The 22,647-nt window shown below is 40.6% G+C and overlaps 1 protein-coding gene across 2 annotated transcripts in view; it reads right to left on the bottom strand.

Annotated features, from left to right (window-relative positions):
• Nucleotides 1–489: 489 nt before the first annotated feature.
• The window catches only part of NME7 (NME/NM23 family member 7), a 314,736-nt gene continuing 292,578 nt past the window's right edge, over nt 490–22,647 (bottom strand). For both annotated transcript variants that reach the window (XM_028123018.2, XM_028123020.2), the window contains one exon: nt 490–778. In XM_028123018.2, coding sequence (XP_027978819.1) covers nt 746–778 — 33 coding nt within the window. In that variant the 3' untranslated portion in view covers nt 490–745. The remainder of the gene's footprint in view (nt 779–22,647) is intronic.

Below are 22,647 nucleotides of genomic sequence, written 5' to 3'. Positions count from 1 at the left end.
CCATCAATGAGCATTTTTAACACACTCCATAGTCTTTTCCTGTGGTATTAGGTCTTTACTTTTTGTTTTTTGGTTTTGTTTTTTTTTTTTTTTTCCTGGGGCTGGGGGTGGGGGTGGGCTGTCATGGGGGAACTGCCCTTTAAATTTTAAGTGACACTACAGAAAAATACAAAAAGGTGATGGGTTGTGTTGTGCTTTGTATTGAATGCCGTCTTGACATCTCTTCCCTTGTCCTCCAGTACATTCTGAAGCTGTGTATGAGATCTGGATTGCCTGTCACTTGGGCTGGTGACAGGCCTAATTCATTTGCTTTGTACATTTTCCTTTACTTTCCTCTTTTCCTTTCTCTGGAGGCATCACATGCTGGTGCTGTGTCTTTATGAATGTTTTAACCATTTTCATGGTGGAAGAATTTTATATTTATGCAGTTGTACAATTTTATTTTTTTCTGCAAGAAAAAGTGTAATGTATGAAATAAACCAAAGTCACTTGTTTGAAAATAAATCTTTATTTTGGACTTTATAAAAAGCAATGCAGTACCCCATAGACTGGTGTTAAATGTTGTCTACAGTGCAAAATCCATGTTCTAACATATATAATAATTGCCAGGAGTACAGTGCTCTTGTTGATCTTGTATTCAGTCAGGTTAAAACAATGGACAATAAAAGAATGAACACATTCCTCATGTGCGTGATTCACTCTTGTCTAAATACTCCAGCCTGTGACTTCTTCGCTTTCTCTACTGCTAGTTATCCAAGATCTTGAAGAAATACTGAACCTGAAAGACAAACACATGAATGAGTTCATTAGTTCACATGGAAATTCAGCCTTTTCCACCGAACAGAGGCAGGAGCTGAGCCCCAGAGCACACCCCTTCCCAAAAGAGACAACAACTAGGTTCATCGGAGGTAGAGACTCAATGAGGTTTTAGTTCAAAGCTGAAGTTTAAAACTATTTTGTGGTATTGACTTTGCTAGTTTAGAAAATGTGAATTTTTGGTTCCTGCTAGTGCTTTACTATGTTGTTTAAAAAAGGGGGGGCGTGTATTTCAGTTAAAAAATGAGGTTAGGTTTGAGGTTCAGTACATTAAGGTTCATACCTTGCTTTTTGGTTCGTGGTTCAGCCTACGTTCGTATTTAGCCATATTTAAAAATAAGCCTTCGTGTGAAAGAAGACAAAAAATGAGCTTTCTGAGAAACATTCTCCGGGTATAACTGAGCTGAAGGTTTAGTATCACATAACCAACGTGGGAAATACCCAAACCAAAATCCTGGCATCATGTTTCTGGAAATGGAAGCCTGTCGCAAAGCCCGTGCAGCTGGAGCTGGAGCAAAGCCTTCCCCGCCTTCAGGCCGGCCCCCAGAGATCCCTTCGGTGTGAAGCTGAGATGCCTCTTTAGTAATGCCTCCCCTCTCATGGAGAGACCCGCCCTGTGGCCCGTGGTCATGTGCGCGACGGCAGAGCTAATTGAGAAAGACCAGTAGCACTTTCTCCTCCCACCTTATTGCCTCACATTTATAATCCTGCTGGTCTGCCTGTCTTGTTTATTCTTGAAAAATACTACCGGAGACTTTGCTATATAAGACCAGCAAATTGTGTGATGGCAGATTAATACCAGAGGAGCAATGATTCCATTTAACAACAACAAAACCAGCAAAGGGAACTGTGGAAAATGGCACCACAGCTTAGCTGCAAAGGTTTAAGGAGCCCTCCTTAACAAGGGAGGAAATACTGCAGCACCTGTAAACTAACCACCTACCTAAACAAAGCTGGGTTTCTCTGAATGTCACATCTGCACTTCTAGAAATAGAAGGTGCTGTTCCTGTAACAGAAGATGGTTTATCTTGCTGAAACAACTCATTTTCCAGGGTGTATATCAGTCTGAAATGTGAGGTTTATAAAACAAGAAGGGGAATGGCTTTAGGTCTGGGGAAAGGAGTACACCAATTGGGGATGGGAGGTAGTTTGCCTTTTTAAGGCTAAGGTAACAACCTTAGTCAAACGAACCACTGCTTTCATATGTACTATCCGAGCCACTGTGTGTGGTATAGTGTGAGTGAGTGCGTGTGCATGCATGCTCTCTTATCACCTCCAGATTCCATCCAAATCTTGCCTCCCCATATCCTCTCCACACTGCACCAATCCAGTCCCCACCCATGAACCGTAGGGTACATCACCACTGGGAGACTAGAATGGGGTTGTAGTCTTTGACTCAATAGGTATTTGTTGACTGTCTACTGGGTGCCAAGCAGTAGCAACAGATCCACGAGTGAACAAAACACACAGACCTGTTTCCTTTCCTCACAGCTCGCATTCTAGTATGAAATACTGCATGTTTTTGGAACTCGTGCTTCTATACATTCATCTTCTCATATTAGTTTATTCCATCCCTTATTAGATGACACATTTTTTGGGTGTAGGGACGGTGCCATCTACTTCCTCTGTGGTGTTCTGATCACATCCTACTGAGAGGTTTTCACACAAGTCCGAATACTTAATTCCTCACACTGAATATAAAGGAATGAGTTTTTTTAAAGGCAGTGTTTTTCAAAGGTAGGCTGAGTACCACTTGGAATCAAAAGCATTGGAACGATTACCGAGCCAAGGAAAAAGGAGTCTCCATTTTTTGTTTTCCTAATCCATCACATTCCCAGAAGGCAAGTTTTGGTGCGGTGCTAGCACATCTTCAGCCCAGGTTAATCTGCCTTTCAATTAAAGGGATACAGGCCTTGGGCTCAGAACCTGTGGCAAGCAATATTATCTAGCTAGAATTTAGTAACTTTTGTCTATTGTATTTATTTTATTACCTCCAGTTAAGGACAAGTAATACTAGTTTTACATTTACGGCAGTAAAACAAATTTATTCAAGTGTAACGGTGAATGGATTTCAAGCAAAATAGTAAATAAACCTTCAGGTGGTTACTCACATATGGTAAAACTCCTGAAAGTGAAAGCCCACAAGAATTTAGGAACATTTGGCCAAAAGTATAGCATTAACAAGCCAAGTTTTCCTGGTTCTGTACCTGTTTGGGCAAAATCTAATTTGAACTTCATTTTAGAATAATAGCACGCCCTGCCTGCTCAAACTTTACTTACTACCAGAGGGAACAGCTCTGGCTCCAAATTAAAAACATTATCAGTAATCAGAGATGAAAATCCAGTTATCAGACCCTTTCAAAGGCCAATGATCGCTCCAACTCCTGGCTTCTTAAAGGATTCATGCCACTTCTCTAGAGATCAGTGTATGTCTGGCCCATGGAGGAGAACCAAGTGGGCTTCCTCTGAAACTTCAGGACTGAGGACCTTATGAATACAGAGGGAAATTATCCAAGGAACATTCAAGAGCAGTTTTAATTGAGTGAGTAAAGTGATCTGGGTTTCAAATGCAACAGGGAAAATGTGCCTTTCCCTTAGCTCCTTTACGAGGGAGCTAGTGCACTAACCAGCAGGTTACCTCCCATCCGCTAGGCTCTGCCCTGGGAAAGCCGACTAGGAAAGAGTCTGTCAGTCTGTCTCCCCGATGCCCGGCCGCAGTCAGCACTCCCATCCTACCCAGTGTAAGATAAAGGGGGTTAGACCAAGGCAGATACCTTGGCTCGCATCTGATTTTTGTATTTTTCTCTCAGAGATTGTCAGCATTGGTCTGTTCTGAGAAATTAAGTATCTCACGAAGAGGTGCTGACTCTTACTTGACTACAGAATCCTGCTATTTGATTGAGGCACAAATGAATTCCACACCCCAAGAAGGGGTCCATATTGTGATAAACCGCGACACCGCATCTCCAGCTGACTTGTCCACAAAGCCTTTAAGATACTGGGTTTTCATAAAGTCAGGACTCCCCCAAGCAGTCTGTCAAGGGCTGCCTTTTCCAAGGAAATGCACACCTCCCTCTAGTGTTGGCCCTTCACAGACCGGGAAGGAGCCGGCACAGGGTGACTGGAAACCCATCTACTCAGCCGCCCATAGTGCCTGACAGAGTTGCTGGGTCGATCCTTCGGTTTAAGTGTTTTGGGATCAAATACTTCACTCCCGTGAAAGGTGGCCCCTCCGTACCCATAATTTCTCATAGGGATTTGCGGTTATTAAATTAGGAAGTAATGGAGACGCGTGGGGCAGGCCTGCAGGAATGGGAAGAGGAACCATTCCTTTGATAAGGAGCAAGGGTTCTAAAATGACCAGTGGGGGAGGATCAGGCCTTGGGGGAGGTTCTGGTGATTCTGCACTGGAGCCCCCAGGCAGCAAGGGGATGGTATAAGGCTAACAGGCACTTCGGGGTTCTACCAAAGAAAAGGGAATGTGACCTGAGATGCCCGTGCCTACAGAAACCTTTGCCTAGAGCTGGCCTCTTCTTTTCTTTCACTTATTAATTTCCACAGAGCCACTTTCCCCTGTGCCCAGCACTGACCATGACGCTGACCGTGACCTCGGGGAGGGGGCTATCCACACAGACAAGGTCCCTGTTCCGTAATTTTTGTCTTCACACCTCCAAATATCTTAAATGGCCTGTCCTATTCTCTGATCCGTACCTAATTTCCTTTCCCTCCTTCTCCTGCCAGTCATCCCTGTCACTAGCACACCAAGCACACCCATCTAGGGTAATGCAGTGATGCAAGAGCCCTGGTCCTCAGAAATGTCGAATCCCGGGAAGAGGAAAACCCACGCACTCAGATCAAATCGCTAGTGCGTGCTAAGGTGCAAGTGGAGAGAATAAACTGCCAGTAGGACACGAAACATTTCACACAGGGGTTAACATTCAACTTGAGTGTTGAGGACGAGCTTCATTTAATGTAGATGAAGGGAACGGCGAAGTTTAGCTGCTACAGGACTATTGGGCTAACGGGTCACCACTACTTTACTAACCTGAAGCTTGGTTCTTTCTCTCTCACCGTTAGTTAAGAACAACAGCTCACACTTCTTTCTTCCTTCACAGCGTAGTCTAATTCATACACAAGTCTCACCTCTCGCAACAGCTCTGTGAAGTTGTTCCCCTCATCTCCACACAGATCAGGATCCTGGGGCCGAGGGTCCACGACTTCCGCAGGCAGCGAGTTGGGGCCCTTGCTAAGTCAGCAGGACCGGAATCTGAATCTTTACCTACAACTCTAAGCCTCTTGGCTCTTCATCTCCTATGGAGTGGACTCTGCATTTGCCCATGACTGTGTATCTACATTATCAAAAATTCTCTAACAGTGGAATTCAAATAAATATAAATCTTCTGTAATTGCTTCAAGTGTAGACGCGGCAAAAGCTTCGAGGGAACCATTTTTGCCCTGAGTACAGTGTATAGCAAACGCGGTCTCAAGGCTAGCGATTCTAGTCCTGTCCAGCACTCCCCCCATGGAACTTCGGGAACATGGAGCCAGCATGAAATCCCTTTGCACAGTTATTATGTCTGGCTTTCTATCAGAGTCTCTAGAGAAGCCCACGCTACAGATGCCCAGGCTCTTCCACAGATGACTGAGTCAGGCACTTTGGGGGGAAAGGGCAGCCACCTATTTTCCAATGGTTCTTAAAGCTGGCTGGGCACCAAAAATACCTGTGGAGTTATTCTGTTTCCTTTTAAGTAAGGGTACAGATGTGTTTGAACATTTATAGAATCCATCTCTCCCACTGTCAGTGGAGTTTGGGCACCAAATCAGAATACTTGCACCGAGGCCACTGTACTAGACAGGTTTTCAGATAAAATCTAGTCAAGCTGAATTTGACTGAGGTACAAGTTTGCTAGTGTTCCAACAGTATGATGGTGATTTTCAAATACACCAGCCAATTTGGTAGAAAAACAACTCTCAACTCATTTGGGCCCCTTCTCGCCAGACGGTTTTGCGGGCGTGTGACCTGGCCCATCACACAGGGCCACATGCTGGAAGGGCCATGCCTGGTTTCATGTGCTTTCCACTGCCTCCCTCTTGAGATGCTTAATAGTTGTTGTTGTTGTTTTTTAACTTTATTTTTATTTTTAATTTTTTTTTAGATTTTATCTATTTATTTGAGAGAGAGACAGAGAGAGTGAGAGAGAGAGAGAGAGCACAAGCGAGGCGAGGGGCAGAGGGAGAAGCAGCCTCCCGCTGAGCAGGGAGTCAGATGTGGGGCTTGATCCCAGGACTCCAAAGGCAGATGCTTAACGACTGAGCCACCCAGGCGCCCCTCTCAATAGTTTTTGAACAAGGGGCCCTACATTCCGTTCTGAACCAGTTCTGTCGTAGCCCTGGGCCTCTATGCTAGGGCTACTTCTGCATGGTTTTCCTACTGGCTGAGTGGAAGCTGTGGCAGAAAGGGCTGCTTTTAAAACAAGCAGTCAAAAGATCCCTGGTGAGAGCCGGTGGGTCGTGGAGGTGCAGGGGAGGTGCAGGGGAGGCGGGAGTTGGAAGGCTCACCTGGAGAGGAAGCGAGGCCACGACTGCAGGGAATCCTTGGGCAGGGGTGAGGAGGAGCAGAGACTACAGAGGCCACACACAGGAGACCCAAACCCTGCCTGAACTGGGCCTGGGCTCCCTCCCTCTCTGTCTTTCTCTCCAAGTCACCACCTATTTTCCACTCCCCAGAAAGAGCCCTGGAAAGTGGGCCATTGTGAGGAAAGAGGTGGTAGCTGAAGGAGGGGCTCAGAGGAAAGATCCAGCCTTCAGGAGCAACCTACCCTTGCCTCCAGGAAGTCCTCGGGCTCGGACGCTCAACTCTATTTATAGGCTACGAGCAATAACACAGAACTTAGTCATCAGAGTCTCCCCTTCATATAGCTTTACCTTCTCCATAGGTTCAGAGGCCATACTTGAAACGTTTTAAGACAAAATGAAAATTTCACATTAAGATGACTGTATATTTCAGGAATTCTGTAAACCTAGTGTGCTCAGAGTTCTCTTTTAAAGCCCACTTGATTTTCTTACTGTCTGCCGTCCACTAATGAGAACAACTTCCTTTTTAAAGCTGGAAGGTAATTCTTCCTCAACCCAGAATAGAGTGGCACTGACCTTTCTCTTGACTGGAAATATATACTTTTTTTTTTTCTAATATAACTGAAGATGCAAGAGTCCTTTCTAGAAGTTCATTCTAAAGTTGGGCTTCATGACTCATTATCTGGCCTCTTCTGCCTTGAAGGTGGTTTTGGTTGTAGCGAGTCCCCCCCAACCCCTCAAAAATTCTAAAAATATGAATAGATGCTTGTCACTTCTGTTCTCTTTTCCTCCCTATTCCCAATGATTAAAAAAGTACACTCTGAGAGTTGCCATAAGTCAGTGTGAGCCATGGGTAGCTGTTCAATATTTACATTGTAAATTTCACTTTTTCTTTAAAAATGGAGTCCTTGCGACATGTTTTAACAGATTATCGCGTGTAATCCTTACAACTGACTTTACAAAGTAGAAATTAGTCCCCCTTTCCAGTCGATGAGCCAGAGTGTCTGCATTTAGAGCTAACTCTTTGACTGAGGGCACATAACTCTGTCTAGTGCCTCGGGTTCTGCCTCGGCTGGTTAGGGTTCCTATAAGGGGTAGAGCCTGGTTGTTTAGAGTTTTACCCCTGGCCTTGCCACTTCCAGGCTGGATGACCTTGAGGAAGTCACATCACCTGTTTCTCAGATTCCTTATCTATAATCTAATAGTACTTATTACATCGGGTTGTTTTGAAAATTAAACTAAGGAAAGCCCTACAGTGCTAGCATGGAGTAAATACTCCATAATAAATATCATTATTACTGTTTCTCCAATATGCTCACAATGCTGTGGCCCATCCTGCTGTATGTCAATGAAGCCATGGGTTTCTGAGCAACTTCACCATTCTGTGAGAGCCAAAACTGCTCAGGCCACTCCTGTCCACCAGAGGAGAACCTACATAATTAATCAGATCACGAATGACAAAGAAGACCTTTGCAAAGACTGTAAAGACACACGAGAACCAAATGCGACATGCAATCCTTAATTGGATCCAGACCAGAAACATTTTTTCTTTTGCTGCAAAAGACATTGATGGGTGAAACTGGTGAGACTTTAATGTCTGTACACAGATAGTAGTACTGTCTTAATTTCCCGGGGTCTAATCATTGTTCTGTGGTGATGGAGTATAGATCACTGTTCTGGATTTGTAAGAGACAGACACTGAAGTATTGAGAAATAAAAGGGATTTATGTCTGTCACTTACGTTCAAACATATATATCCTGATATTACTAGGCCCACACGCGCACAAGGTGAGGGAGAGAAGGGGGGACGATTGGTACAGTGCGACATAGGAAAACGCTAACATTTGGGGAAAGTGGGTAAAGGGTGAGAGTGCTGAATCTGACTTGGAAAGAACTGAGTTTGATGCTAGCCACTATGTCATAGTGCTTAGGCAAGTATGTTGAACTCTCTGAGCCTGTTTCTTAATCTAAAGATTGGGGATAACAACACCTACCTCATTGGGATGAATGTATATGTACGTTTATGGGTGGATTTATAAAGTTGCAGCACACTGTACAAGTCATAAATTTTCACGAAGCAGCTCAGGCTGGGCTCTGCTGGAAGTCAGAGTGAAGCTAAGAGGTGGGTCATCTCAGCCAGAATATCAGGCAAGCAGGGGAGAACACTCAGATGAAGTTGACACTTGACATTCGAAATTCATTTTTGCCAATTCCCCACAGAAGAAAGGTTTTTGACAGGGAACATATACTATTCTTAATTTTTTTTTTAAAAAGGCCTTCAAATAAGAAAAGAAAATGTAAATATGATGATGCATTCTTGAGATTAGTGATTTTCATTCTGCCTGTACATCAGAATCACCCGTTGAAGCTTTAAAAATAACGACACACTTGGACCCTATCGTAGGAGAATCTGATTCATTTGGTCTTTGGAAGATCCTGAACATTCACATTTTCAAATGGCTCTGCAGATACTTCTCATGTTCACTAGGGTTGCAAACTACTGCCCTAGACACAGTTAGTGAAAGTAGGTACCCCAGAAATCAGGGCCGGAACCAAGCCCATCTGATGTTGTCGAAAGGGATCTGAAAGAGAGAATGAAACCTCCCAGTTACCTTGGCTTTTGCTGGTATTTGCAGTACACTTAGGCCCTCGACACGAACGGTATGCCACAGAGATGGGTAATTGGCCTCACACAGTGAAATGAGGAATGTGGGCAAAATGGAGGCAGTAAACTTCAACTGGGTCATCTTGGGTGCTCACAAGAAAGAAATCAAAGCAGGCTCACTTAATGAGTTCTATAAACAATACACAGTGACTCACGAAAGGGATCGTCAAGTATGTTCTCTTGGTTCCCTAAGGACTTGGGCCTACGGGGCAGTTGCTGTCTGTGATGCCATCACTGCTGACTGACCTCATAAAGGACACTGGAAACGAAACCCAAGGAATTACGGGACGCTTTTCAAAAAAACCACAGGGTATTTGTTTCTTGGGAAGTTCTTGTTGCTCTACTTCATACACATTTCCGTTAGGAAAGCTCCAAGATGAAAATAATGTAATTAGAAACTAGCAACTAAAATTGTTTAGAAGATAGGGCGCTGCTTTGATAAAGACATAAGAAAAGTAAAAAAGGCTCTCAGATCAGATAAAAGCCGGCAGAACGTATACTCGGAGTTTGTCAGGTAATGACGGGAGCAGTAGGAATGGACCTTTTCACTTAAATCTGGAAAGAAAGTGACAGCAAATGTTAAAGTAATTTAAGATTTAAGGGAAAAAATGACTTCCTTATATCCAAAGACTTGAAGGTTCAAAATGTTCAGAATTATATTTTGATAATCTCTTTGAAGGACAAGCTGAAGAGCAAGTTGAAGAAATACTCTTAAACTTTGATAGCAATGTTATAAAAGGCAATTGCCATATTGTTCTATAAACATTCTTGACTACTACTAGCAAAAAAGTATCCTCAGCTAAATACATTTGAGTGAAATTTTAAACTTCTTATTACGTAAAGAGTCTGTTGCACAGTCCCCGGGGGAAGTGAGTTGGGACAATGGCCGAGTGCAGGCAGCCAATGCTCCTGCTGGGGAGACAGGAGCTGAAGGAAGACGAGATGAGTCGCCAGCCAACTCTAGGAGAAAGGGAGGCTCCGGCCTGTTCTGGGCTCCAAGCACCACCACTGTCACGTGGCTTCCCTGAGTACCAATTATTCCCCAGTCAAAACCTCGGTGGGCTCTCTTTTTCCCATGGTAGACATCCAATCTCAGCGTTGGCTTGGCTTTCATAAAGCCCAACAATACATCCACTGAAAGCAAGTTTTTGGCTGTAGTCACTCTTTGTTTCCACCACTCAAAAGCAGAGAAAGGGCTTTACCACTTGAAATAGCCCTTCCTTTACACCCATAACTCCTGCAGGGCAAGGGATGTCCCTCTTCCTTCTTCGTACACTCCCGAGTTGTTCACATACAGTAGGCCATCAACACTTGCTGAATAAGTGCTGACCTCCTGCGGTTTCTGTTTCTCTTCTTTTTCACACCCTTCTCACCCACTCTTTATCCAAGCTGGTTACTCTTTACCCACTCTTTACAAAGAGGCTTCTCACGTAGTCTCCATCATTGCCTTCTGCCAATCGTGCTGATATAACAACACAAATGCTGACATTCAGTAACAGAATGGAAAGGGCCCTGCTCCTCCAAGACCATGGCTGATTTGCAGGGGACAATTGAGGGCAGTAAAGAACTGGAGAGGAATTAAGAAGGCAAGAAGTGAGAGGCCGTATTCCTATTAAAAAGGGAAAGTGAATAGGGCTTCCAGAAAGAGGCAAGTACAACATGCTTTAGACAAATGCTTTTCCTATCAATACTTAATCTTAACTTATTAACAAGAGGACCTTTGGCCCATAAATACTACAAAAGTTCTTTGAGTTTTTGGAATAACATAAAACAGTGAGTTATCTAAAGCCTTATTAGTTTAAAGATTTCATTTAGAATAGTTTGGCTTTTCGTTTATAGCCTTCTGTTGAGTGGTGTACCTCTGCCTTGGCCCCATCAAAAGTCTAGGTCATTTAATTCATGTTTCATATTCTCTTAAACGACTCAAAACAACAGTAATGCCAAAGGCTAAGGCAGAACTCAACCAATTAAAATACTTGGCTGTTGGCATACCCCTCTGGTGCTATTTTAAAGATTCATGTAAACATAGTCAAGACAGGATTCTGTCTTTGGAAAATTTACAGGAGAGAAAGATGGCGTTGTTTCACGATTATACCCATAATAACAGAAATGACAACAACACTGAAAATAATGTGGTAGAGACTGATACTCAGTCTTTCTTTCCCCTTCATAAAGAGAATTTGGATTTCATTGGGGGAAGCAAAGTACGTAGCCTTCATTACACATGGGTGGAGGGGAGGCCTGTGACTAATTTTAGACCAATGTCATGTAAGCAAAGTTGTTGGGTAGGGCTTCCTGGAAAGCTCACTAAAAGCAGGCACACTCAGCCTGTAGTGTCTTTTTGCCCTTTGCCCTTTAGTTCCTTCTGCCTGGAACAAGCAGGAGGCTAGAGCACAGTAGCCACCTTGGACCTAAGAGGCAATCACAGGGAAGGGCCAAGATTACTGCAATGATCTTAGGCCTGAAGTCTTGAGCTGCTGAACCAAAGCCTGTCACTAAATCTGCCGGTGCCTTGACCTTGGCCTGTCCAGTCTCCAGAACTATGAGAAATAGATTTCTGGTGGTTATAAGCCACCCAGTCGATGGTGGTGTTACAGCAGCCTGGATGAACCAAGACAGGTCTGTCTCTTCATAGTTTCCTTTTCAGCAGGAAGAGTCACTCTGTTAAACCTGAGACCTCCTTGCTTCGTTTCCCCATAAGAAAACTTCTAATCTGTGCTATTTTTGGCATTTCTGTTCCTAGCAGCCAAATTCTTCACAGATATAAATAACAGTAATAACCACGACGGTAATGGCGACAACAACAGCACTGGTCTAAATGCTTTGCATGCATCATCACGTTTAATACACATCATGATTCTCATGGCCCTGTGATTGTTACCTGCACAGGATAGTACAGGAAACTGAAGTGTGGGTCCCACAGCTAGCTAAGAAGCAGAATTAGGGTGTGAGTTGGGCAATCTAATTTTAACCCCACGTGCTGTGCTTTCTCCCACCCAGCTAAGTGACGGAAGTCAGCGAGGAGCTCAGCTGAGGTTCTGGGGTCATGTGTGCTGTTTTCCATGGCTATTCTCCTTTATGCTAAACACACATTTCCAGTGTAGGCATCTCCAATAAAGATTCCTAAAACACACAAACCTAATGTTTAAAAAGAGTGAAGTCCAATCCAATAATTGCAGAAAGAAAATCTTCCCTCCGTGAGGATTCCGAACCGCCTGTCCTGTTCCTGTCACACTCCTTACACTTCATCAGCCAGAGCATTTCAGCTGGACCTCATCCTCAGTCTGTAAGCATCGGGGAGGGGACCTATGTTCACTGATTTACTCAATCCTTACCCTTTTCGATGAAATCACTACCAAGGGATTAATTAGTGGCAGCACCCTTGGTGTTTTCTTCTACCCACCCCCCACCCCCGCCTGGGACCAATGACTCCCCTAACATGGATGGACATGACCTACCTTCACTGGGACACACTTGGGTTGATTTTGAAAAAACAAAGCAAAACAAATCACTCTGAAGCTGCCTGTAATTTTTTGGAGGCCCTTTCCAAGCATGGAATGACCTTTCTGATCAAAGCTACGCTTTGAATCCATCATACATGATACAACAATAAATTTGAGGGAAATTTCAAAATACTGGCTATTATAGTTAGGTCAACTGAAAACTAGTTGAATGGTTTGGAAAATCAGAATCACAGAAATTAAGAACTTGAAAGACCTGAGAACATTCTGTGCAATTCCCTCAATGATATTACTTTCTCCTTGTTATGTACTCGCTGTTTCTTAAAAATGAACAATGACAGAAAAATGCTGATGTTTAACACTTCTGTCACAGAGATCCAGCTTAGACATGGAAAACCAGACATGCATATGACAAATCCAGCCAGAAGCAGGACACACCGGTTATCTACCGATTCCACTCTCCAACTCCCTCCAACCTCCTCTATATCCATCCCGCCACTGGCGTTTTCTTAACATCGCTCCTGACTCAGAAAACTAAACAACCCTTCACAACCTGGACCAGGCCAACGATTCCAAGTTCTAGCATAACCCTCAGTCCTTCAGATTTTAAACTCTCACCATTCAAATTTCAAATCATTAACTGAAAGCTTCATCTTCTGCCTGTTTCTGGGTCTGTAGACATTCAATTCCTTCTGCCCACTATGCTCTTCCTGGACCCTCTTCCTCCTATCCCCACTTTTGTACTTTGTGACCTTAGAATCTCTATTTTAAGCCACTAACCAACCAACAGAAAAATTCTTGTGGAACTTAAGAAACTGGTGGGTGGCCAGACTAACCATCCAAATCAGGGGTCTGGGCTTGGTAGGTAAAAGGTTCAACTAAGGACATATAACACCAAAAAGGACTAAGATCACTTCTACACCAAAGGCAGAAAGATAAAACTCTGTCGCTTGGGACCCTCTTTCTTTTGAAAAATTTTAAAACATCTTATATTACAAAAGGGAAAATGCTTTGCTATTTCGAGCTTCTTCTTTCACTCTTGTAAATGACATCTGTGATGTCAACATTTAATGAGAGCTATTCGGAATTTGGCACCGTTATTTCATGTGAGAATGCCAATTCCACTGAGTAAAGGAGATATTAGAGTCATATTTAACATAAAGCGCAAATATTGCATTGAAGTGGGTTCAGGATAAAAATGTCAATTATATGTAAAAATTAAATACCACCTTTTTGAATCACTTGTCTTGGCATCATGGAAAATTTTTCAGCCTTCTCCAGCAAGAGTGTCAGATCTTGGGAACGGTAATTCATATATGGCCTGATTCCACAATGAGTCAGTGACTAAAATACTCTGGATAAATGTTTCACTTATTTATATTGTTGGGTCAAAACTCCAGTTTGTTGAATTATCTGTGTTGGTGACATCTTTCAAAGAGTTAGTTTACCGCTTTGCATCCTTTCAGGATGCCCCCATGTCATTGACACACACAATACACTGAGTAGACAGGATTTATGGGGTACTGAATGGGTACCCCAAGCCTTCAAAACCTGCAAAAGGAAGTTTAGTAAAATAGGGAGCCGCATAGAGCTTTTCCTCTTGAACGAATGGTCTGGGCACCAAGGAAAGATCCTACTGAATCTCTGACCCTGGGAATCCTAAAATTATCTCTTGCAGTAAACAGGGACATTATATTGAAACCTTAAATTATGGGAGATCATGAGAATGACACTTTTTAACTAACAAAACCAAGCCATAAAAAAATCTAGGGTTTTAATGTAACCTCTTTTACTTCCTTTTAAAATGGAAGTCCTTCAGATCACATAGAAATTTAATCTCTGGTTTAAAATTTAGTGCTAAATATGAGCCAAAGACTTAAGGACTCTGAAACTAAGATTAAATATATACTTTTTTAAAAAGTATGCAGCTTTTCAAATTAGCCTTGATGGCTGTTACATTCATAAAATCTTGGAGGAAGAGCTAGTAATCCATGTCATTTTATACTTTTAACTCATCTGAAGTTTCTCTTATTTGTGGGTTTGTAGTTAGAGGTGGAGGGAATCTTTGGAGGCCTTCAGTGACACCGTGGGACTCCACTTTGGAAATTACATTCAAAATAATAGATAAAAAGTATTGATCTCTTCTTCTGCAATTACTCCCTATTATATTTGTCTAGACTTATTGATTTAAATGTGAAACGACATTTTTAAGTTGGGGCAATGTGAATCTAATCTTTGAATATATTAGAGGGGAAAATGCCCCAGAGGCCAGCATGACAGTTCCTGCATGACTAAAATATCACCTACTTGAATGAGGAAAACTAATATGTATTCACCTCAGTGGAATGTAAAAAAGCCATAAAAATCTCTAGCTGTAAAAATGCTTGTCATTTGATTTGCTCTCATTCCCCAGGGACTAGTGAAAATCCCTATATGTCACTTTGAAATGGAAAAAAAAAAAAAAACTCTGCCTCATTTCCTTTTAACTTAAAAATCTATTATTTCTAGCTTTCTTTTAAAAATTGCATCCTTAAAAAATTTAAAAAAGAATAAAAACTGTATCCTTGTTTGGATGAGAGTGGAGAGGCATGGGCTAAAAATGAAAATTTCTTAACCTAGTGTTTCATTTAAAATATTGTTGACCTGGAATTATAATGTTGGTATCAATGCCCCGTAACATTTTATGGTATAGCCATTAAGTAAGGAAGCTAATTTCTATAATCTATTACCTGATTCCCATTATTGTGCCATTAAATACCTCTAGGGTTTTAGTACTGAGACATTCCAGGAACTTATTCAGATGTGGTGCGTACAGAAGTTTGGCTTATAAAGAAAATCTTTGTGTTCATTTAATTCCTAATCAGTAGATATGCTTCATTAGTCCAGAAATTGACTCACAGAATTCTTGGTGGTGCTTCTAAGATTAAATCACAACAAAGACAGAATTATTGGAATAAAGGTGGTTCTGCTGAAAGTGGCCAGGTTAGAGAGGGCTTAATTTACTATCGGGAAAATGCTAAACAAATCCATTCTGTGAAAACTTTTCACTTTTCTTGTTAAAAGTATATTCGTAATTTGTATTGTGCTTTCCATAGTTGTCAGCAACAAGATGGCACTTTTTTTTTTTTTTAAATAAATGAGATACTGGATGAGGAATGTTCCTTCCACAAAGGTTCCAAATTTTTCATTATTTTTTGCTATCTAGAGAGGCCAGTTTTGTACTTACCATGTCACTGAACAAAGAAAACTATCCGCCTAAAAAGACTTTGAAGCAGATAATATAAACCTGCACTGAAGTGTGCTATATAAAACAAACCATTCTGTTTGTGGAATTCCAAACTCCAAGCCTCTAAATTAAAGGGTCTCTCTCTTCCAGCACTTCCTTACCTAAACGTGTCTTCCCCACCTGTTCCCTATGACATGTACCCTTTCACTCCAGCCATGTTTCTTTAACACGTACATCTCTTTTTCCGTGTCTTTATTCAAAATACTCCTTTGTAAAAACACTCACCTTTTCTTACTTTCTTTAATGTCTAGCCAAGTCTCACCTCCATATAAGACTTTTCCTAAATGCTGTGGTCCCTCAACTACTTTTTTTAAATCATGTTACGTTAGTCACCATACAGTACATCATTAGTTTTTGATGTAGTGTTCCATGATTCATTGTTTGCGTATAACACCCAGTGCTCCATGCAGTACGTGCCCTCCTTAATACCCACCACCAGGCTAACCCATCCCCCCACCCCACTCCCCCACTCTGTTTCTCGGAGTCTCTCATGGTTCATCTCCCCCTCTGATTTCCCCTCTTCATTTTTCCCTTCCTTCTCCTAATGTCCTCCATGTTATTCCTTATGTTCCTCAATGACTTTTCTATCCTGATCTCCTTTTGTATTTATACAGAAATGTATGAGAATATATTTTAAGAACTGAGAACATGATATAACTAGTATTATAAAATACTGTTTCATGTATTGTTTTGTGCTTGTCTCTTACACTGTTGGACCCCTAGCTCGGTGTGCATTTGTCAGTAATAACAACAGAAGGAATTTCAGGATGTAAATACTCAGGCCTGCATTTGTCAAGAAGGCTTAAACAGAACATAATGTTAATCTAAACTTTTACCTTAGAAATCTAGAAAAAGAAGAGCAAATTAAATCCCAATTAAATGGAAGAAAAATAATAAAAATGAGAGCAGAAATTAATTTAAAACAGGAAATCAATAGAAAAAAAAATCAACAAACCCAAAAGCTGGTTCTTTGAAAAGATCAATAAAATCAGTAAGCCTCTAGGCAGGCAAGGCAAGAAAAAAAGAACAAAAATTACTAATATCAGAAATGACAAAGGGGACACATCACTGGAGAGTCCACGTAAATTAAAAGGATGATAGAGGAATATTATGAAAAACTCTGTTCCCACAAATCTGACAATGTAGATGACACAGACCAATTCCTTGAAAGACACAATCTGCCAAAACTCACACAAGAAAAATAGATGATCTGAATAGTATATTAACAATATTAACAACATTAAATCAATAATGAATAACCTTCTAAAACAGAAAGCACTAGGCCTAGATTTGTGAATTCTACTAAACACTGATGAATTTTACCAAATATTTAAGAAATTATACCACTTTTCTATAGTCTCTTTCAGAAGACAGAAGCAGAGGGAGTACTTCTCGACTCACCATTCTATGAAGTCACTTTACTCTTATACCAAAACCAGAGAGAATGACAACAAAACTACACAGTAATAGCTCTCATGAACATAGACCAAACACCCTCAAAATATTTGCAAAAGGAATCCAACAATGAGTAAAAAGATTTATACAGCACAATCAAGTGGTATTTATCTCAGGTACATAAAACTTGCTCAACATTTGCAAACCAATTAATGAAATCCTTACAACAGGTCAAAAAGAAAAATCACATGTGTATATTAATAGATGCAAAAAAAAAAAAGCACTAGATAAAATCTCACACACATTCATGACAAAAACTCTTAGCAAAGTAGGAACTAGAGAAGAACTTCCTCAACTTAATAAAGAATATCTAGGGACGCCTGGCTGGCTCAGTCAGTAGAGCATGCAACTCTTGATCTTAGTGGCCATGAGTTCAAGCCCCACTTGGGTGCAGAGTTTACTTAAAAATATATATATATCTACAAAAAAAAACCCTACATTTAACATCATAGTTAAGCGTGAGAAACTCCACTAAGATCAGGAAAAAGGCAAGGATATCTTCTCTCACCACTGCTTTTCAACTCATGCTGGAATTCCCAGTTAATGTGATTGACAAGAAAAGGAAATAAAAGGCACACAGATTAGGAAAGAAAAATAAAACTGGCTCTGTTTGCAAATGACATAATCCTCTATGTAGAAAGCCTGAAAGAACTGACCAAAAAATTTCTGGCGCTAGTAAGAGATTATAGCAAGGTTGCAGGTTATAGTCAAGCTACAAAAGTCACTCATTTTCCCATACCAGCAATAAACAAGTTGAATTTGAAATTAAAAACACAATACATTTATACTATATCCAAAAAATGAAATACTTAGGTGTAAACCTAACAAAATAGGTTAACCATCATACGAGGACATCTACAAAACTCTGACAAAAGAAATCAAAGAAGAACTAATTTCTTGAAAGAAGAATATACAGAAGGCACACACCAACAATGAGGCTACAATAACCAACACAGTGTGGTGTTGACAAAAGAACAGGCAGATCAATGGAACACAACAGAGCCCAGAAAGAGATCCACATAAATATAGTCAACTGATCTTTGACAAGGGAGCAAAGGAAACACAATGGTGCAATTAGTCTTTTTAACTGGTGGTATATATCATCAAAGAAGATATGTTAGAGAAGGCATCTAAGCATATGAAGAGATGCTCCACATCATATTTTGTGGATATCAACAATCTAAAAACTGATTCTAAAGTTCATATTGAGAGGCAAAAGACCCCAAATAGCCAACACAGCATCAAAGGAGAAAAACAAAGTTGGAGAACTGACACTACCTGACTTCAAGGTCTACTATAAAGCTACAGTAACCAAGACAGTGTGGTATTGATGAAAGAAAAGACAAACAGATCAATGGAACAAAATATGAGCCCAGACTTAGACCTCCATAAACACAGCCAACTGTTCTTTGACAAGGAAACAGAGGCAATGCAAAGACGGGCTTTTGAACAAATGGTGCTGGAACTGGATATCCACATGCAAAAGAAAAATGAATCTAGACACAGATATTACACGCTTCAGAAAAATTAACTCAAAACGGAGTGCAGACCTAAATGCAAAACACAAAACTATAAAAACCCTAGAAGATCATATAGGAGAAAGCCTAGATGACCCTGGGTATGGTAATGACTTTTTAGGTACAATACCAAGGGCATGATCCATGAAATAAATAATTGTTAAGCTGGACTTCTTTTGCTCTGCGATGACATTGCCAAAAGAATGAGAAGACAAGCCACAGAATGGGAGAAAATATTGTGAAAGACATGCGACAAAGGACTGTTATCCAAAATATACAAATAACTTTTAAAACTCAATAAAAACAACCCAATTAAAAAATGGGCCAAAGACCTTAGAAGCCTCACCAAAAAAGATATACAGATGGCAAATAAGCATATGAAAAGATGCCTCATGTCATGCGTCATCAGGGAAATGCAAATTAAAACAACAACTCCCTATTAGAAGGGTCAAAATCCAGAACACTGACAACACTAAATGCTGGCGAGACCGCAGAGCATGGGAGCTCTTATACAGTGCTGATGGGAATGCAAAATGGCACAGACACTTCAGAAGACAGTTGGACAGTTTCTTACAAAAGTAAACATACTCTTATCACATGATCCAGCAATCACTCTCTTTGGTATTCACCTAAGGGATTTGAAAAATTATGTGCTTACAAAAGCCTGTATGTAGATATCTGTAGCATTTTACTCATAATTTCCAAACTTGGAACCAAGTTGAAACTTGGTACAACCAGACAATGGAATATTATTCAGCACTAAAAAGAAGTGATCTATCAAGCCAGGAAAAGACATGAAGGAAACTTAAATGCGTATTACTAAGTGAAACAAGCCAATCTGAAAAGGCTACATACTGTATGATTCCAAACATGTAACATTCTGAAAAAGGCAAAACTATGGAGACAGTAAAAAAAAAAAAAAAAAAAAAAAAACCCACAAAAACAAAAACAAAAACAGTGGTTGCCAGGGGTTGGGGAGAAGGAGGGATAAATAGAGCACAGAGGATTTTTTAGGCAGTGAAACTACTCTGTATGATGTCATAATTGTGGCTACATGTCATTCATTATACGTTTGTCCAAACCCAAAGAATGCACAACATCAAAGGTGAACTCTAATGTAAACTAGGTTCATTAACTATAACAAATGTACCACTCTGGTAGGGGATGTTGATAATGGGGAGGCTATGCATGTGCAGGGGCAGAGGGTCATAAGAAATCAATATACCTTCCACTCAATTTTGCTGTGAATCTAAAACCACTCTAAGAAACAGTCTATTAAACAACAGCACAACCAACACAAAAAGCATGTCCATAATACCTGGTCATGAGCTCATTATTTAGTACCATGTGATCTATTAAATTATATATAGTCCGATTTTGCCCACTGCCATTTTATGTGTGATTGTTTCACCTTAGAATGTTAGCTCCATGAGATCAGAAACAGCTCCATGAGATCAGAAACTGAACCTTCTATAGTCTTTCCCTAGTGATAGATCTCAAGCTTTTGGCAAAGAATTTTATGTCCTTAAATAAAATGTGATGCAGAGAAGTAATACAATGAAGAAAGTTTTCTTTTCTTTTAAAAGGTAGTTAAGTAGGTATCCAAGAAATATTTTTTGAATAAATACATGAATAAAAGATGTTTTCAATTTTGTTAATCCTAAACATTTACATTTCAGTTTCTCATACTGACTCTGAAGATAAGCATCCTTCATTTTAAATGTGATTGGTTGGAAAACATAAAAACGAGAATGAAATAAAAGTAGTTTAAGAGGGACATTTATGCCACAAACTACATGTAGGAGAAAAGCACTTTATACTACCATCTGCTTGACCTTCAAAAGATAAGTCAAATGCCTCAACTAATTACTTTCTTAGGTATGTTCAGTCTATTGCAAAAGTGCTGGTATATTCTTATAAGACACTGATTAGATTTCCCATTCCTTGAGTAAAATTAGAGTACAATCTAAGAAACCTGAGGTAGAAAAGGGCACTTGGAAAACAGGTGTTGTTGAGTCAAAAAAAACCTAGCGAACTCTGTAAATGACCTACTATTTTAAGGTTTTATTCTCCTCCTAAAATGGTAATAGGAAAAAATACGCAGACATTATGTTATGTTAGGGTTTCTGGGTGCCAACGGCATGTCAAAATAGAAAGAAATGAGTAGGGAAAAGATAAGTGAGAGGAGAAAAATGAAATTAATGGCAGTGAGAGCATGGCACTATTGATACAAATTATTTAATAATTTGAATTATTTTAGAAAATAATTTCAAAATGATTGGAACATTTACAATTTATTTTGGGAAAGAAGATTTAGCCTGTGTCTAGACACTCAGTAAGTGTAAGCTAGCTGTTTACATTTGAATGCTGCAAGCCCTATCATATCACATACTATTATTTCAAGTCAGTTACTGTGTTAACTGAATCGACAATACCCAGAAATTTGCTTCATTATTTACTACCATCTTGATGGGAAGAAAAAGGGATCTTCTAAATAACATCACAGATTTTCACAACATGGATGAAGGTTTATATTTAATTGCATCCTTAGTACATACCCTAGGAATAGAAACAAATCAACTTCTTAAGGTTAAGAGAAGTTTACATAGCAAATTATGTGTGATATTTGTGTCATATATATGTATATACATGATACCTGTACTCCTACTACTAATATACCAACTGCAGCAAAGCCAACAATAACTATCATTTACTGGGTGTTTTCTGGATGCCATGCCCTGGCTCTATCCTCGTGGCAGATACTCAGATCGGGTCTCTCAAGTTCCATTTCTGCCTCCTTCTATTTGGTAGCTGGAAAGCTACAAACTACATTTCCCAAACTCCCTTGCAGCTATGGCTTTTGCTACAAAGTGGGCTCCACCCATTTCACTGTGTTCACCTGGAATTGAAGGAGACAGGCAAGACAAAGGCCATCCTCGTGCTGCTACAAATGCTGACAGGCAGAGAGAGAAGCATGTGCAGTGCCTGGACTCAGCCTTCCGGAGTCTTGTCACCAGGGACGTGGCTGTGAGAGGCAGCCATGTCAAGCAGTCCTGGTGGCTGAGGGGGCCACCAGGAGCCCAAGTACAGTAATGTGGGGTGAAGTCAGCGGCCTTGCGGCATCCTACCCCCACCCCCACCCCTCACTGATCTTCCCTGTATTCAACCCCTTTTCTTCTTGGTTTCTGTTTTCATACTGAACTTTGGCGATACGGTCCTTTATATATATCGTCTCATTTAATGCCTTCTGGGAAATGTCATTATTTCTATTCTGCAACAGAGAAAATAAGCCTGAAAAAGGTAATTTTTCCTAAGTCACAAAGTCGGTAGGTGGAGAAGCTGGGAATTTGAACTCTGATCACCTGACTCCAAAGCCTGTCCTCAGAACTGCTATATTTCCCATGGGCCTGCCTCATACTCAACATTTTAATTAAGGCTAAAGGAAGCCCATTTGGCATGGTACAGTTCAAATTCAACTTTAAACTTTGATTTACCTTTGAACTCACGCTCAAATCAAGTAAAAGTTATTGAAAGCTCAGCTAATCACTTCCGTATGCTTACAGACTTTGGACTTAGAAACAAAAATGCTGGTCTTGCAATATTTTCAGCTAAGTCAGGACGAAATAAGAAGTCTTGTTCTCCCGGGAAGTCACTTCTCAGAAGTCTTTAAGCTTCAAGCTTTAGTAAAAAGATGTTTGATATCTTAGAGCAATACATTTTTACTGGTCATTGAAAAAGGATAAGATGCCCTTCTGGTCATCGGTAAAGGAAAGGAAAAGAAGCACCTGCAATTCTGGTAATTATAAAAACCAACGATATGACTCTGAGGAGATAAAGACAGTGTGGCATGTTAGAAACCCCAGCATTACTGCT

The sequence above is a fragment of the Eumetopias jubatus genome, unplaced genomic scaffold (genome assembly GCF_037043125.1).
Source record: "Eumetopias jubatus isolate StellerSeaLion01/CBP00866 unplaced genomic scaffold, mEumJub1_p1.0 scaffold_12, whole genome shotgun sequence".
NCBI classification, from domain to species: Eukaryota; Metazoa; Chordata; class Mammalia; order Carnivora; family Otariidae; genus Eumetopias; species Eumetopias jubatus.
The sequence above is the reverse complement of the archived record's forward strand: the minus strand, read 5'-3'. Positions and strand labels throughout refer to the sequence as shown.